This window comes from Corvus brachyrhynchos, unplaced genomic scaffold, assembly GCF_000691975.1.
Source record: "Corvus brachyrhynchos isolate BGI_N302 unplaced genomic scaffold, ASM69197v1 scaffold17, whole genome shotgun sequence".
NCBI lineage: Eukaryota > Metazoa > Chordata > Aves > Passeriformes > Corvidae > Corvus > Corvus brachyrhynchos.
In genome coordinates this window covers 3,758,407-3,772,343 of record NW_008240046.1, presented here as the reverse complement: position 1 = coordinate 3,772,343, position 13,937 = coordinate 3,758,407, and the positions used below count along the sequence as shown (strand labels likewise).

At 39.7% G+C, this 13,937-nt stretch overlaps 1 protein-coding gene across 13 annotated transcripts in view; it reads left to right on the top strand.

The window, feature by feature from the left end:
• The window catches only part of APBB2 (amyloid beta precursor protein binding family B member 2), a 171,661-nt gene that overhangs the window by 50,643 nt on the left and 107,081 nt on the right, over positions 1-13,937 (top strand). For 6 of the 13 annotated variants that reach the window (XM_017744427.1, XM_017744428.1, XM_017744431.1 and 3 more), the window contains 2 exons: positions 3,033-3,129; positions 12,385-12,494. In XM_017744427.1, coding sequence (XP_017599916.1) covers positions 12,449-12,494 — 46 coding nt within the window. In that variant the 5' untranslated portion in view covers positions 3,033-3,129; positions 12,385-12,448. Of the gene's footprint in view, positions 1-3,032; positions 3,130-12,384; positions 12,495-13,937 lie in introns of those variants that run through there. The other 7 variants (XM_008641396.2, XM_008641395.2, XM_008641393.2 and 4 more) reach the window with 2 other exon arrangements.

Below are 13,937 nucleotides of genomic sequence, written 5' to 3'. Positions count from 1 at the left end.
CACACAGGAGTTCATAACTGTGCTTCCATTCTAAAAGTGCAGCAATTGTGAAGTCTGTAGTTATTTTTTGCAGAGCAACTGGATTCCTACTGACTTTTATGTTACTGCTTTTACACCCTTTCAACCTGCCCAGCAGACAGGTTTGCAGTCCAACAGCAATATATAGCCATTATTGTAATGGACACAGAGGAGTGCTCCAGAGTGACAGAATTCTTAAAATTTGTGTTCCCTGATTCAAAAAGATGGATTTATTTTCTTATAGAACAAACTTTCAAGGTGAAGAAGTGGAAGATTATCTGTTGCTCTCCATGGAGAGATATGCCACCCCCAAGTCCAGTCTGGCTGCTCTGTTCTTTAGCCCATCTGACAAGCAGTTGCCCTTTGGGCAGGGGAGAAGAGGGTGAATATTTTTATTTTTTTGTGTCAGTTTTTAGATGTAGGTAGATTTAAATCAGAATTCCTCGTTCTAAGTCAGCAGAAACATCTGAAAATCTTGCTGGTGCAGGTTATTTTACTATCTAAAGACAAAAAGAAAAGTACTAAGCTGTTGCTGAGCAACCTACCATTTATATAGTGTGTGTGCTTCAGGACAAAGAGTTACTAAAGTATAGAACTGATATGTACCCCATTTTTGCAAAAGAAGAAAATAAGGACAATTTTTTAAACTCACACCTATTATTACCTCAGCCAGTTGTTTATTTCATTAATGGTAACGGTATGTTACTATTTTGTCATCTGTGGGTGTTAAACATTTGCTAATTCCTTCTCTACTAAGGGTATAAGAGCCTGTGTGTTATCTGCCTTTCAATTTTCTGCTTTTAATAAGGTCCTAAATGAGTTATTCCTGCTTGCACAGGTCTGGGAGGCTCATCTGGCTCTACTGTTGGCTGTCTGAGCCTTTCTTGAAATATGAAGGTTTATAAACAGGGTGAAAAAAGATTCCTCTCTTCATTTTCAAGTCTGCCAATTTTCAAGGCAGGCAATGTGGTAAAAATGTGGGTGGAGAAGTGGACATTTTCAGCAGCATGCAGAGGAAGGGAAAAACACTCAGGGTGGTGGATTCTCAGCTGGGAAATAGAAAATGTTGGGTGTGTGGCAGCACAGTTTCAGGAATTTATGCCATGAGTGTTAAAGGTCCTTTTTGGTCAGAGGTCAGATGTCAGTTGTTGAAACTTTGTTTTGCATTTTTCTATCTTCTGTTTTGTTGAATAGGCTGGTTATTCATACCTTTGAGACCCTTATTTTGTATTTCAGGCTTTCTTCTGATCTCAGAACTGGCAGCTGACCTTATCTTAGTTTGCATGGAAAAACTGTCTTCTTTCAGGTGTAAATAGATTTTGAGTTTGAGATTATTTTTATTATCTTTGAGCTTATTGAATTGACTGCTGTTTCAGTTGCAGTTATCCTAGGCTTGGTTTAGAACAAATTAAGTTTCATATATAGGATTCAAAGGGTTCATTATAAAAATGGCAGTGCCAGGCCACACAGATGCATCGTTTTGATTACGTTGGGAAGAAATCCCTTAAAATTATTTGGAAAAGCTGGCATGTATGCTCAGCCTGTGAAGAAGTTTGGGGTCTCAGCACCTGACCCAGGAAGTTTTGTTTATATAAACCCATGTATCTCAGCTGGAACTTGCTGGTTTCTTGGCTTTCCTGGTAGGAAGGTGTTAACAACACGTGTTTTCTTTCTCTCCCTCTTTTTTTTCCTGTCTCTTGAATACTGAAATCTGATCATCTCAAATGTGCTAAATTGAGTTAGAATATTAGTTTAATGAGAATTGGTCTGTTTTCTTCCTGAAGAACTTTTTTTTTTAAAGTGCAACTTTATTATTGAAAATAAAGTGAGTATATTTTCTGGATTTTTAAAAAAAGCTTTACATTTTAAAATTACTTTTTATCTAGCTTATAAAAAGGTCTGTTTTCAAGTTCCAAAGGTCAAATACCTTTTTTAGCAAGGATGTATTTAGCTCTCTTAAATAATCTGCTTTGTCTCAGCACTATCTAGGATTTATAATTCTGTTAGAACTATAGGATTTCTGTTAGAACAAAGAAAAAAAAAAATCTCTCTTTAAAATGCAATATAATTTGGCTTGATTTAACCTGGCTTTTGCTTTAATAAAGAAAAAAACCAAATTAGCAATAGCAGATGAGATTTGTATCTTTGGTCTTGCATATTTATTTTCTCCACATGGGGGAACAAATAGAAAGTTGAATACCGCCCTGAACCCTACAATGTAGTTTGACTGACAGATATGTTGCTGCTGCTGGAGCATCTTTTGATGGGAGGATAACCTCACTGTGTGAGGTTTTATATATATTTTGGTATATTTGTGGCATTTGGTACTGAAAAATACATATATGTTTTTCAGTACCAAATGCCACGGCATTAATGTAACCACTTGCCAGAGGTGAAATGACTGTGAAGCAGTCCACAGACTTTGCAAAAATAAATTATATACTTGATGTCTACTAAACAAGCATAATTGAAAGCATGATTTTTTATGAACATACTGTTTACTGAGTACATTTTGCTGCTTTTTTGTAACTTGGGGCTCATGTCTATCATCTGGATTAATTTTCTTCTTGATATTCAGTGTTTGTGCATGGGGAAAACTGCAGGTCTGTGTTGCAGCGTGGAGGGAGAGAGAATTTAAAGTGTGCCTTGCAGTGTGTCTCTTAGGTACCCAAGCTGCCCTAGGCTGGCAGCAGATCATGACACCTGCCTGGTTTGGGAAGATCCCTGCACTGTGGTACGTGGATCCTCTGTTCTGCTTTTAGTTCTCCTGTGTGCATGTTGTTGACTGCAGATGGTTTTAAGGATGTAAACTGAAAGTGGCTGCTTGGCTTACTCAGTCACTTGTCAGTGCTCATCTGATTCCCAGGCTCCCACTGCCTTGTGGCTCCCACCAGCACAGGGGGTGGCTGTGCAGGTTTCTTCTGGTATCCTGCACCTTTGCAAGCTCAGTAGTTTTCATTAATCCCTCTTTACTCTTCATAAATTAAAATATAGGATTTGGTTTTGTTTTGCAGCTTGCCTAATTTGTGCAGCGACCTGAGGGGGTGCTGGTTTCCAGGACTCCAGAACTTGGTGCTCTTGTACAAGCCTTCCACCAACAAGCTGGGAACAGTAAGTAACCTGCTCCATGTCTGGGGATCCTCTGGGTTGGGGGCACCCTTTCTGAACCTTTCATATCCCACATCTTAAACATTGAAGTTTCGGCACAGACACTGGAGGTACCTGTATTTCTATGCAGTATTTACATTGTTTATTATGATGTTCATGAATGGGGGTGGTCCAGTTCTTCTAGTACTTCAGAAAGAGTTCTTGGTTTATCCATTTTTGCTGATTAGCTGTACTGCAACTTGCTCTGCCACCTCATGTGGGAAAAAGCTGTACTCAACAGAGGTGTTTCACAGTAGTGCTATTCCTCTGTGCTGTCAGTAATGGTACCTGTTAATGCAGACACCTGTGCTGGATATCAGTGTTCTGTGCAGCACAGAAGTGCAGTCTCCTGTGATGTATCCAAATGGTTCTCTGTGGGTCTTGGAGTGGGAGGGAGGCCGACAGCAGCAGAGCTTTGTGACTCCAGCTAAGGCTGCGTATGTGGAGAAATGATCTGGTGTCATGCTCCCCAGCAGCATCTGTTGCCATGGCTTTCCCTTCCTTCTCACATGACTTTACCAGGCTGGGGATGTATTTTCCCAGTACCTGACAAGCCAACAGGATTTCTCATCTTCCAAAATCAGACATGCAAGAAGTCTGGATATTTTACTTTTGAGATAGAAAAAACAGACATTGGTTGGGACAGGGATAAGGAACGCCACGGAAGGTCTCAGAAGGTCATGGAACAACTGTTCTAGAAGGAACTGTTTAAAGAAATAACAGTGCAGGCTGTTTGTATTGCTTTATAATTCTCTTCCTCTGTCCTCACACCCTGGAAGTTGGCTTAGTTTTGTTAGCTCAATGTGTCTTTTGAGGGCTTTCTAGTATGCATGAGAGTTAGAAACAGCTTTGGCTTGAAATCCTGGTCTTCAAGCAGTAGATGGGTTCTGCTGTGCTCACTGCTTTCTTGAAAGGGTAGAGCACAGTGAGTTTGGATTAGATTGTTTAGATGCAAATGGACAAAATGGATAAACTGGGAGTTTTTGTCTCGAGTAATAATACAAAGTCATTATCTTCCTTTTCAGTATTTAATGAAGGATACCAGCAGGATCTAGAAAGTGGTGGGTTTGGTTTTTGTTTTTCTGTCTGGACAGTTGACAAACTTTGGGGTTTAGCAGATACATCAGTTTGGTGAGAGAAGTTGGAGCTCTTCACACTAGTTAATTGAGAGCTAGCAAACACAGAAATTTTAACCTTTTTATGGAGTATCTGGTTCTGCTTTGTCTCAGCTTCCAATTTTTGCATCCATTCTTGGAAGGGCAGCAACAATGCTGCATTGATTCCTACAAGATACAAGGAAGAAGAAAGTGGAGAGTAGTGGTGAAATGCTACAACAGAAAACCTAGCTGTGCTTGGAGAGCTTCCCACAGAAAACAAAAGCACTCTGTCATCTCTAACTTCAGAAGAAATAAGTACCTTCTCATTTAGAAATGCTGTTTTTACCAGACAGTCAGCTTTGAAAAATATTTCTCATGAATCTTATTGTAAATGAGGCTCAGAATATATATCTGAAATATTGCCCTCTTGGTTCAGGCTTTACAGGGAGATCTGTGTTACCCAGTGATGATTGCTTTGATCGTGTAATGCCTTTGCCCTCCCACAGCTCCTTAGCTTGCCAGGCGTCCTCCTGGCACACAGCCCAACCTGCTGCAGCCCCAGATGCTCAGAGCACCACAGTTCTTTTTTAATGTGCAAAATTACTTCTAACTTCACAAATCCTTACCAATGAGCAAGTAAAATTGGATCGTTAACTGATACCAGTTCAGATAGCTGCACTGAGTGAATGAGGTTAACTGTATTTGTAACAAACTTGCAAGTGCTATAGACAGTGCTTTTCCTTGTGTTAAAACATATATGGACTTGTGTAGTTATACACAGAATGTCCTGATGTTTTCTGTTGCTGTTTGGTGAACAAAATCTGCATTGAGATAACTTAATGTAGAATAAATGTAAAAAAGTATGTATCATCTGTGCAGGGGCTATGGTCAGGGGACTGTGGATGCCTTGAATTCAGCTTGCTCTATGTGATCCAGCTGGAGAAGTACTGAAATGCTAAATTTCAGAAAAACATGATTTTGATGAGTTATGGTCTGTGTGATAAAGCCTTAAACAGTAGGAATTTTGTTCAAGTGATTAACAGTGATGATATCCTCCAGAACAGAGTGGGAAATAATAACATTCATCCCCACAGAGTGTATGGGAACCTAAACGAGGCAGGTGGGTGACACAGTACCTGGAACGATGACCAAGAAAAAGAAAAGCCCATCAAATATGGAGAAGAGGGAAAGCATCCAAATCAAAACTTGTTAAGGGAGAAATTAGAAGCACAAAGGCAGCCAAGAAGTATGGAAGACAGAGAAATGCAAGCAAGAATGTCTGCATGCAACAAGAATTTGAGTAGTGAGAATTTGTTGGAAGGAGAAATGATGGAGTTGCCAGACTTTCTGGGCAGGACAGGACTTTCCAGATATCTGAGCATGTCTGGTGTTAGGTCCATGTGTGGTAAAACCATAGAAAATGTGGCAGGGCGGGAGTGCGGGCAGGACATCCTCTTGTCTGTGGGATTGTGCTTGTCTTTCCGGTTCCCGGAAAACTTTAATCCTGCGCCAGCAAGTGGAGATGACAGGGAGTGAGTAGTTTGGAAAGCAGGGTGGCTCTGTGCCTCTCAGCAAAGGCAGGTGGAGGGCAGAGCATAACCTCCTTGATGTGCGTGCTGCCAGACAAAACTGGGAGGACAGATAAGGTCTCTTAGGTAACAGAAATCTTGGGAAAAAACCTTCCTGAAATGAAAATATGTATTTTTTAAAAATGTTGGTAGTTACTAGATGAAAGTAATGGTTAGGAATTGTTGATTACCTCCAAAAAGGTCACACATGCAATGATACAAGAGATGTGGCTAGTAGACAACATTGTACTTTCTCCAAGAGGCAGTTTGACTTGAGAGATCCATGTCCAGTAGCTGTTCCAAGTACAGAAAATGAAAGTGCTGTCTCTGTAGGTACCTCCAGAAATCAGCAGCACAAATTCCTAATGGCCTGGCTCGCACTTTGCTTGCTTGTTTGAATTGTGTTTTCCTACTGTTGTCTAACAGGTGATGCTGCCAGTCACTACTTTGAATGCAGGTGTCGCGGGTTGGGTTTGTAACCGGGCGGAAACACCAATTTAGTGTAGTGGTTTGGTCCAAAATACTCATTACTGTTTATCTGCTGTGAGATAAGAATTAGGAGAAATGCAAAGCAGGCACCAAACTTGAAAGAATATAAAGAAGTTTATTAACAGACCTAAAAGAAGAAAAAAAAATTATACCACCTTCAGGAGTATTCTTAGCAGACTTTTTAGCTGAGCAGCTTGAATGTTTATCATTAAACTGTACTGTCCAAGTTTAGTAGTTCACAATGCACTAAAACAAAACTCAGTCTCATCATGAACATTTACAGAATTCCCTGTCAAAATTGGTTCATCTCTCCCATTTTAGCTGCAGAAATTTTCAAAAAGCAGGTAAAAAAAACCCAAAAAACCACAAAGTAACTGTTAAAATATTGTATTTTTCTCCCTTGTCTCTGAATCAGAGATGCTATAATTGTCATCCAATTTCTTCTTTAAAGCCAAACCAAAACAAACAAAAAATCTGAATCAAATAACCCAACAGCAACAAAACCTCACTTTTTAAAGCAGGAAACACTTCAGCTTCTGAGCTTCACAGAAGGTACAACCCCTCAGATACTGTATCTAAATGAAAAACTGGGAAACTCATCAAATTTCACTACATGTATTATTTCTATTGCATTCACAACAACAGCGTATCATTTAGGCAGTGTGTTAGAGGTGTGTTATCCTAAGTTCCACACCATGAGTGTATGCTGAAAATGTTAAAGATACCTCCAACAGAGAGGGGAAAAGGAGTAGCTTTGCTTACTTTGTCACTTACATTGACCTATTTAAAAAGAGCTTTCACAGTAATTTAGAAGTAATCAATCATTTAAGGACAAGCCAATCTTTCTATTTACCCAAGCCAGAGGAGGATTGCTTTTCTAATTTCATAAGGACTCATTACTTGCTGGATGATAGACAAAACATAAAGCTAAAGTATAAAAAAAAATTAAAAACTGATTTTATTTAGTTTAACATACAGTCTGGAGAGCAGATTTACAACTTTGAAAACTTACTGCTTCTCAGTAGTGTAAAATACATTTTTGCAGCCCCAAGCAGGGCCTGGGCTGGGCCCACTGGGCCCTGCTCGGACCCTGCAGCCACCTGTCCCAGCGCCGGAAACGAGAGAGAGCTTGGAGGGGGAGTTTGCCTATTCTTAAATGTGGATCACAGAGGTGATCACAACTTTAAGTGGCTTAGAGAATTGTCCATATTCAAACTGGCCAGCTGATAGGTTCTATCAGTTCCCAGAGGAAACTGTAAGCACCCCTTGGCAAGGACGTCCCTTCCGGGACTATGCTTGCTAACCTATGACAGCAGGCAAAGTGAAAAGCAATAAATTTGTGTTATATATGCAAATATGTACACAAAATTTGTGTGTATATTCGATTGTGATTTCTTAAAATGAGCTATCCACCAGTCTTACAGACTGAGTTTTAATTTTTTTTCCTCCTAGATTAGCCTCTTTCAGTGTCTGAACCCTTGGCTGTACTGGATCTATTTTGTATAGGATCTGTGGCCTGTGTGTGCTTTTCAAACAATGCACAGCATTCCTCTTACCCATTCCTTAGCAGACCTATTTTCTAGTATTCAAAGCAAGACTTTAAAGGTAGAATTGGTTTATTTGCCAGAATATCACACAGAGTGTGCTGGAGTGTGATTTCTTGAGTAGCTGTCCCTTGAGAAACATCGTGCAATAACCTTTTCTTTCCCCACACTGTAGCTGTTCCTTGTGAGTGTTGAGTGATGTAGTCAGTCACACTTGGATGACTCCTGTAGCTAATTTGCAGTCATCTCCTTTTTTCATATCCTTTTTCTTGGGCATGTGAGGGTAGGTCTGCTGGTGCAATCTGTTGTATGAGCTTATAGCAGCCAATATGAAGGTACCTGTGTTTTTGTTTGAACACACATGTATTTATAGCAAATGTTGCTTGTAGAGAACCAGGGAAGGTCAAGGAGCCAGCTGACCTCATAAGCAGCAGCAAGCATGAAAAAATAAATTTGGGTGAAGCACAAAATAGCTTTAATGGCCATTAATAGTATGGAGGTTGGACTATGCATTGTTTGTTCTGAAACAAAAGGGAATTAGCTCAAGCAAACTGGATTCTGTGTGCCTGCTGTATGGACAGAACTCCTGGTTTGACTCACTGAAAAAAAAAAAATCACAAAGAATACCAGAATTTAGTTTGTCTTTTGGGGTTTTTTTCATAGTATCAAAAGATGAATACAAGTAAAATTAAGTTTTATGTGGCTGTCATAAAACCCAAGAAATGTGGACAAGTTGCAAGAAAAGCTCTGTAAAGAAAATGGCTTAGGAAGATGACAGTCTCAGTTGAAAGTCATGGCGGCCTCTTTCCAAGGTGATGTATGTCCTCATTGTGTGTGATGATGAGTGGCTGGTAGCTCTGTCACCACAGCTCCTAAAAGGGACTTGGCCTGAGGTGAAGAGCTTTCAGGTGCTCCCTGGGTAGCAGGTATGCAGTGCTAGTGCTCAGGTTTTGTTTCCATGGTTCTCTGTAACTGCTGCAGTGTGGGGATGTGTTGGAACCCGGGGTTCAGAGAATTTCAGTCTTTCAGTGCTGACAGTCAGTGATCCTCAAAAGCGCACTGCATTTGACCTGAGGCCTTGGGAAAAACTTCCCAAATTATGTGATAGCACTGAGATTGTTGCTGTGTAATTAAAGTTATATCACTGGGTGGAATATGTAGAGATGTAGAAAATTTAAGTTTCTGGGATATAGTATGTAACGAAATGGAGGATTTGGGGTGTAGGTTAGTTCTTCTTCTTCTTCCTTCTTCTTCGCAAGCTCAGGGTTCCAACACGGATGGCCACCTGAAGAGAATCAGGGAAGATTATTGGGAAGGGCCACAAAAAAAATCTTCAGGCAGAGCTATATCAAGTTATTTCTTGAAGAGAAGCCATAAGGCTATCTGTCCATTTGTGTATATGTAGTTTTAAATTATAACTATAAAGATGGAAAAATCACTATAAAACATTTTTAAAGCAAATTTGCAGTACCATAATAAACAACAAGCCACAGAAAGCTGTTAAGAAACACATTTGTTACAAAACAAATGTGAGCCAGCAGGTTAAAAACTATTACGAAGACCTGATCTGACTTACTAGGTACATTCAGATTTAACTCAGATTTATGTGGAGTTGTGGATATCTAAGTTGTACCTACAATTAAAATCAAAACCAAACCCAAACCTGTACATGCATGATATGTGGATTTTTCAAAAGCAATGTTTGAGAACCCCTTCCATTTTGTTTATCGGTCTCATGGATGTATGTGGAAAATAAGGGCTAATTTTCAGATGCTTTAGCTATGGCATTTGGGTACCAACAAGGTCGGTCACAGTTCTGTGAGATTTCCCTGAGCTTGCTGAAGAGCAGAAATCCCCCCGAGACTAAAATTTGCGAGTGGATGTGCTTAAAGAAAGGGGAGGTCGTTTTGGCTACTCTGGTCACAATTCAAAGATGGTTCTTAAGGAAAAACAAAACAAAACCAAACAGAAACCAAAAAACAATAGAGAAAACCCCCAAAACCAAACCCAAGCAGCATCTTCATTTGTCTTGATCTGAGTATGTCCTCTCTGGTACATACAACCCAATATCACTTTTATTTTGTGGAGCAGTTTAACTTCACTTGCTGTGTGACACTTGCTTCTTAATTGACTTTTCATAGTTGGCTTTAATCCACCTTGTAAATCTTTGAAGGTCACATTTTATGCAGTAACTGATGAAACCTTTGCTATAATGAGAATCTATCTTTATGTTGTCTTTTCCACTGAGATTTATGGAGTTTTAAAATGTGATATTTTAAAATGGCCATACCTTTGTGTCCTGACCTCTCCCAGGAGTGGTTTGTTCCCAGCCTGGGTGCACTACTTCAGGAGAACCATGCTGTACTATAGTTCAGCTGTTTGAGAGCATGACTGTAAGGTTTGGGATTCTTAATTTTTATTTGCTAGGATTTTTATTATGGTATGGTGCAGAAGGCCCCCTTTAATACTGTGGTGCTAGGTAGAGAAGGAATAGTCTGTCTTAACTGTAGATATTTGATAAAATTTAGTGAGTGTTATTGCTTTGGGAAAGTGTATACCTTTTAGAAAGACAACAATGCATTTATGAAAAATGAATAATCTTGCAGCTCCATACATACATATGATCAAACTCTTTTCACAAGCTCTGGAAAAGAATTGTAAATACTGTCATCTGGTTACAGTTTTTGTTTTCCCCTCAGTAATTTTATTTTCTAATCCTTGCACAGCTAAAGACTGTTCTCTTGTATTTTGTTATGAATTACAAACTTGGTCCATTTGGGGTGAGGAGCGACTTAATTTTTTTCAATAAATAAATATGTATTTTTAGTTTTATTCCTACGGAACAGGAAAGGGGAAGCAGCCACCTGTAGGTTTTTCCCTTGCGCAACTTTACATTGTATTGAACTAGTAGGCCACCAAAAAAGCTTGAAAAGGTCTGTTTGACCCATGGCAAGGAGTTGTCCCATATTGTCCTGCAAAAGAAATGCAGGGGTTTTTGGCTGAATGTTAATTTTACTGCATACCACTCACTTTTCATCTTAACAGCCAGAATTCTTTTAGTGGCAAGAGAGTACTGTCTCACTGATTCACTGAACTTTCCCCATCGAGGGGAGTTGAACAGGACATGCTTTGTCAGCACTGATTTGGAAAACAATGGAGATCTTTACCTGTTTTTTGGACTGTCAGGTATGCAGCCTTATAGGTGGCTGTTTCAGAAGTAACCTACAAGGGCTATGTAGCAATGGTATGCAATTACATTTAAAGTCATTTTAAGCTCAGGCTGCCATGGTCCCATTCTTTCCACTTGCTCTCACTAGCTACCAATACTTGTGCAACCACCATGAGCCAGTTCAGCAGCCTAGTCTGACTGAAAATATGTCTGGAGTTTTCAGCTGTGTTGGCTCCCAGACCAGCTCACCAGAGAATTGCATGGATGCCAGTATATATAAAAGGCTTGTCTAACTCAGGAATAAGCTAGCGTTGTGTTCAGTGAGGGAACTGACATGTCTGAAGATTTGGGGCTATCTGCCAGTTTCAGTGCAGTGCTATTTTGTCTGTGTCCTGATATTTCTCTTTATTTCCTGGATAGAACCAGCTTGTGCTTGTAGCTGCAGCCTGAGACAGTAAAAATCCTTAATGAATAAGGAAAAACACTCCTCAGAATTTGTTGCTTTTCCTGGTGTTTCCAGCAAGGGAGAAAATGAAATAAGAGGGAATGTATCTTAACAAATGGTGTGGTTAACATTCAATATGTATTGGTACATGTCTGGGAATATGAAGGCTATTCAGGTAAACTAAGAAAAAGGTAAAGATGAAAAGCAACTGAAAGTCATATTTTAGTAAAAAATTCTACACCAAAGAAAAAAACCAATGGGACTTGCTTTTAGACTAAAACATTTTGTACTAGTTATTTGACAGGTTCAATAGCATTTCAGTTAAGACTTTGGATTTGTTATTCCAAACTGACTGTAAGATATGCCATGCAATTTTTTGTTTGCTTGGGGATTTGATAGTGCAAGAAAATTGGTACATGGGTTAATAGCCTGCATTCCTGTAAAGACACTGCTGGATAGAACAGAACAAAGCAATCAGTGTTATGTAGCACGGATAAGTTTTGCTTCTATAGTAAAATATTCATAAATGATTGCTTAATGATTGCTTCACAAAATTTAGGACAAACATAGTTTTTAAATCTCACCTACTGGCTATCTCTATTAAAAGCCAATAGCAAGCTCTTTCTTGCAGTGTTTGTTGTTCTATCTCTGTCATGGGCCAAAAGAAGCCACTGTATGACCTGAGATTTCTTTGTGCCTCAAAATTTATGTGAGCTTATTAATGGAGGCCAACCACCAATAATAAATTTGTGCTGCATGTATAGCACAACAGTTCATCTCCTCTGACAACATGACTATGAATAATTTATAGATGTAGTTATCGTGGAATTTGTAGGGGTCATTAGCATTTTAATGAAAAAGATACAGCTGTTGTACTAAATCTTCACTTTTTTTTCTTCTCCCTCAGTTAAGAATTTCGATCTGTACTTTGGAAGCAGCTGACAGCGTGTGGTAATGTGCTGACTGGCACTATGGGCAGGCGGTACCCAGGGGCTCACTATCGGCCAAGCAGCTCATGTATGTATGCAATCGCTCTAATTTATTTGTTGCTTTATTACTTTTGAAGGCTGCTAAGCCTATAAATTTTGAAATAGTATTTATAAAGAATGCTGACATATTCTAATCGATGCCAGCCCTTCTGTGTGTGTACCCAAATAGTAAGTATATTGATTTATGTTTAAACTGCAAAGGTGCTTTCTAGAACTTTAAAAACTGGCTTGCTGTGTGACTTGACCAGATCTACTGCAGTGTGCTGTGGTTTGAGCTGTGTTCAAGGTCTCCAATTTCATTTATTATGGAGTTCTATGGTTAGCTGCTATTCCTCTTCCCTTCCATCCCAGGCTTTTAATACCAGATACCTTCAAATTAACAAGCTACTTGAGCTCAACCTAAAATGTCACTTTGCACTATAGCTTCAATTGCTTCGAACTGCAGCTAACATCTCCAGTTCAGATTATTTATATTTTTGAATTCAATATTATTCACATTGTTTTTTTTCTCTGAATTGTATCCTATTGGATTTTATTGCATCATCTCTTACTGAAGGTTGTCTTCTGTAGAAGTGCAAAAAGGGAGCTCCTAGAATTTATGACCTCGCTCCTTCCATCAGCCACCACACTGCAGCGGTTCCACAGTGCAGATCATGGGAAGTGAGCTGATGTGACCTCCTTGGAGAGCTGTGGGCTAGCACCCCACCTCCAAAAGTCTGCTGCTGGTCCTTGTGCACTTTCTGTTCATCCCTCAGGCTACTGAGGTGAAGTTGTCGTAGGTTAACTTTTGTATTCACTCTTCCTTCTGCTGTAGCAAAAGAACATGATCTCCCAGGGCTTTTCTTGGCATCAAAGCCAGCTTAATAAGCTCTCACTTCTGTACTGTTCTTTCTGTTCCTTAAAAGACTCCTTTAAAACCCCTGACCACTTCGGGCATCCAGCTCCGCACATACTTGTGTTGGTTGATGCAAGTGGTAAACTGCAGTGAGAGCTGACAGCTGTGGCAGGACAGGGAATTCTCTGGTGGTTTTGCCATTGGACATGAGGAACTGCATGGTGAGACCCTGCATTCAGAACCTGACTTTGTGGGGTTTTGCCTAACCCCAGGGCTAAATCCTAGGAAGTAGTAAAGCATGTTTACTTTCATAGATGCCATAAAGGTATGTCTTAAAATGGTGCTTTAGAGCCAACTTAGATATTGTGTCCAAAGACTTTTTTGAGGGATATTGTCTATGGTACAATGGAGGAAATAAATGGTTGTTACAGTTTTGACAGGTCTTTGGTGGTCATGTGCTGGAGTACTGAGTTGGACTGATCTGTTTGAATCACTTGGCATTAAATCTAGACACCAGCTTTCAAATGTGGCCTCTCGGTGTACTGCAGGACATGATATTCACATCCCATGCCTAGGCTTGAAGCTCAGAGTTTTAAAATGTTCTGGTGTAGAAGTATCTCATCAAATCCATTCCTG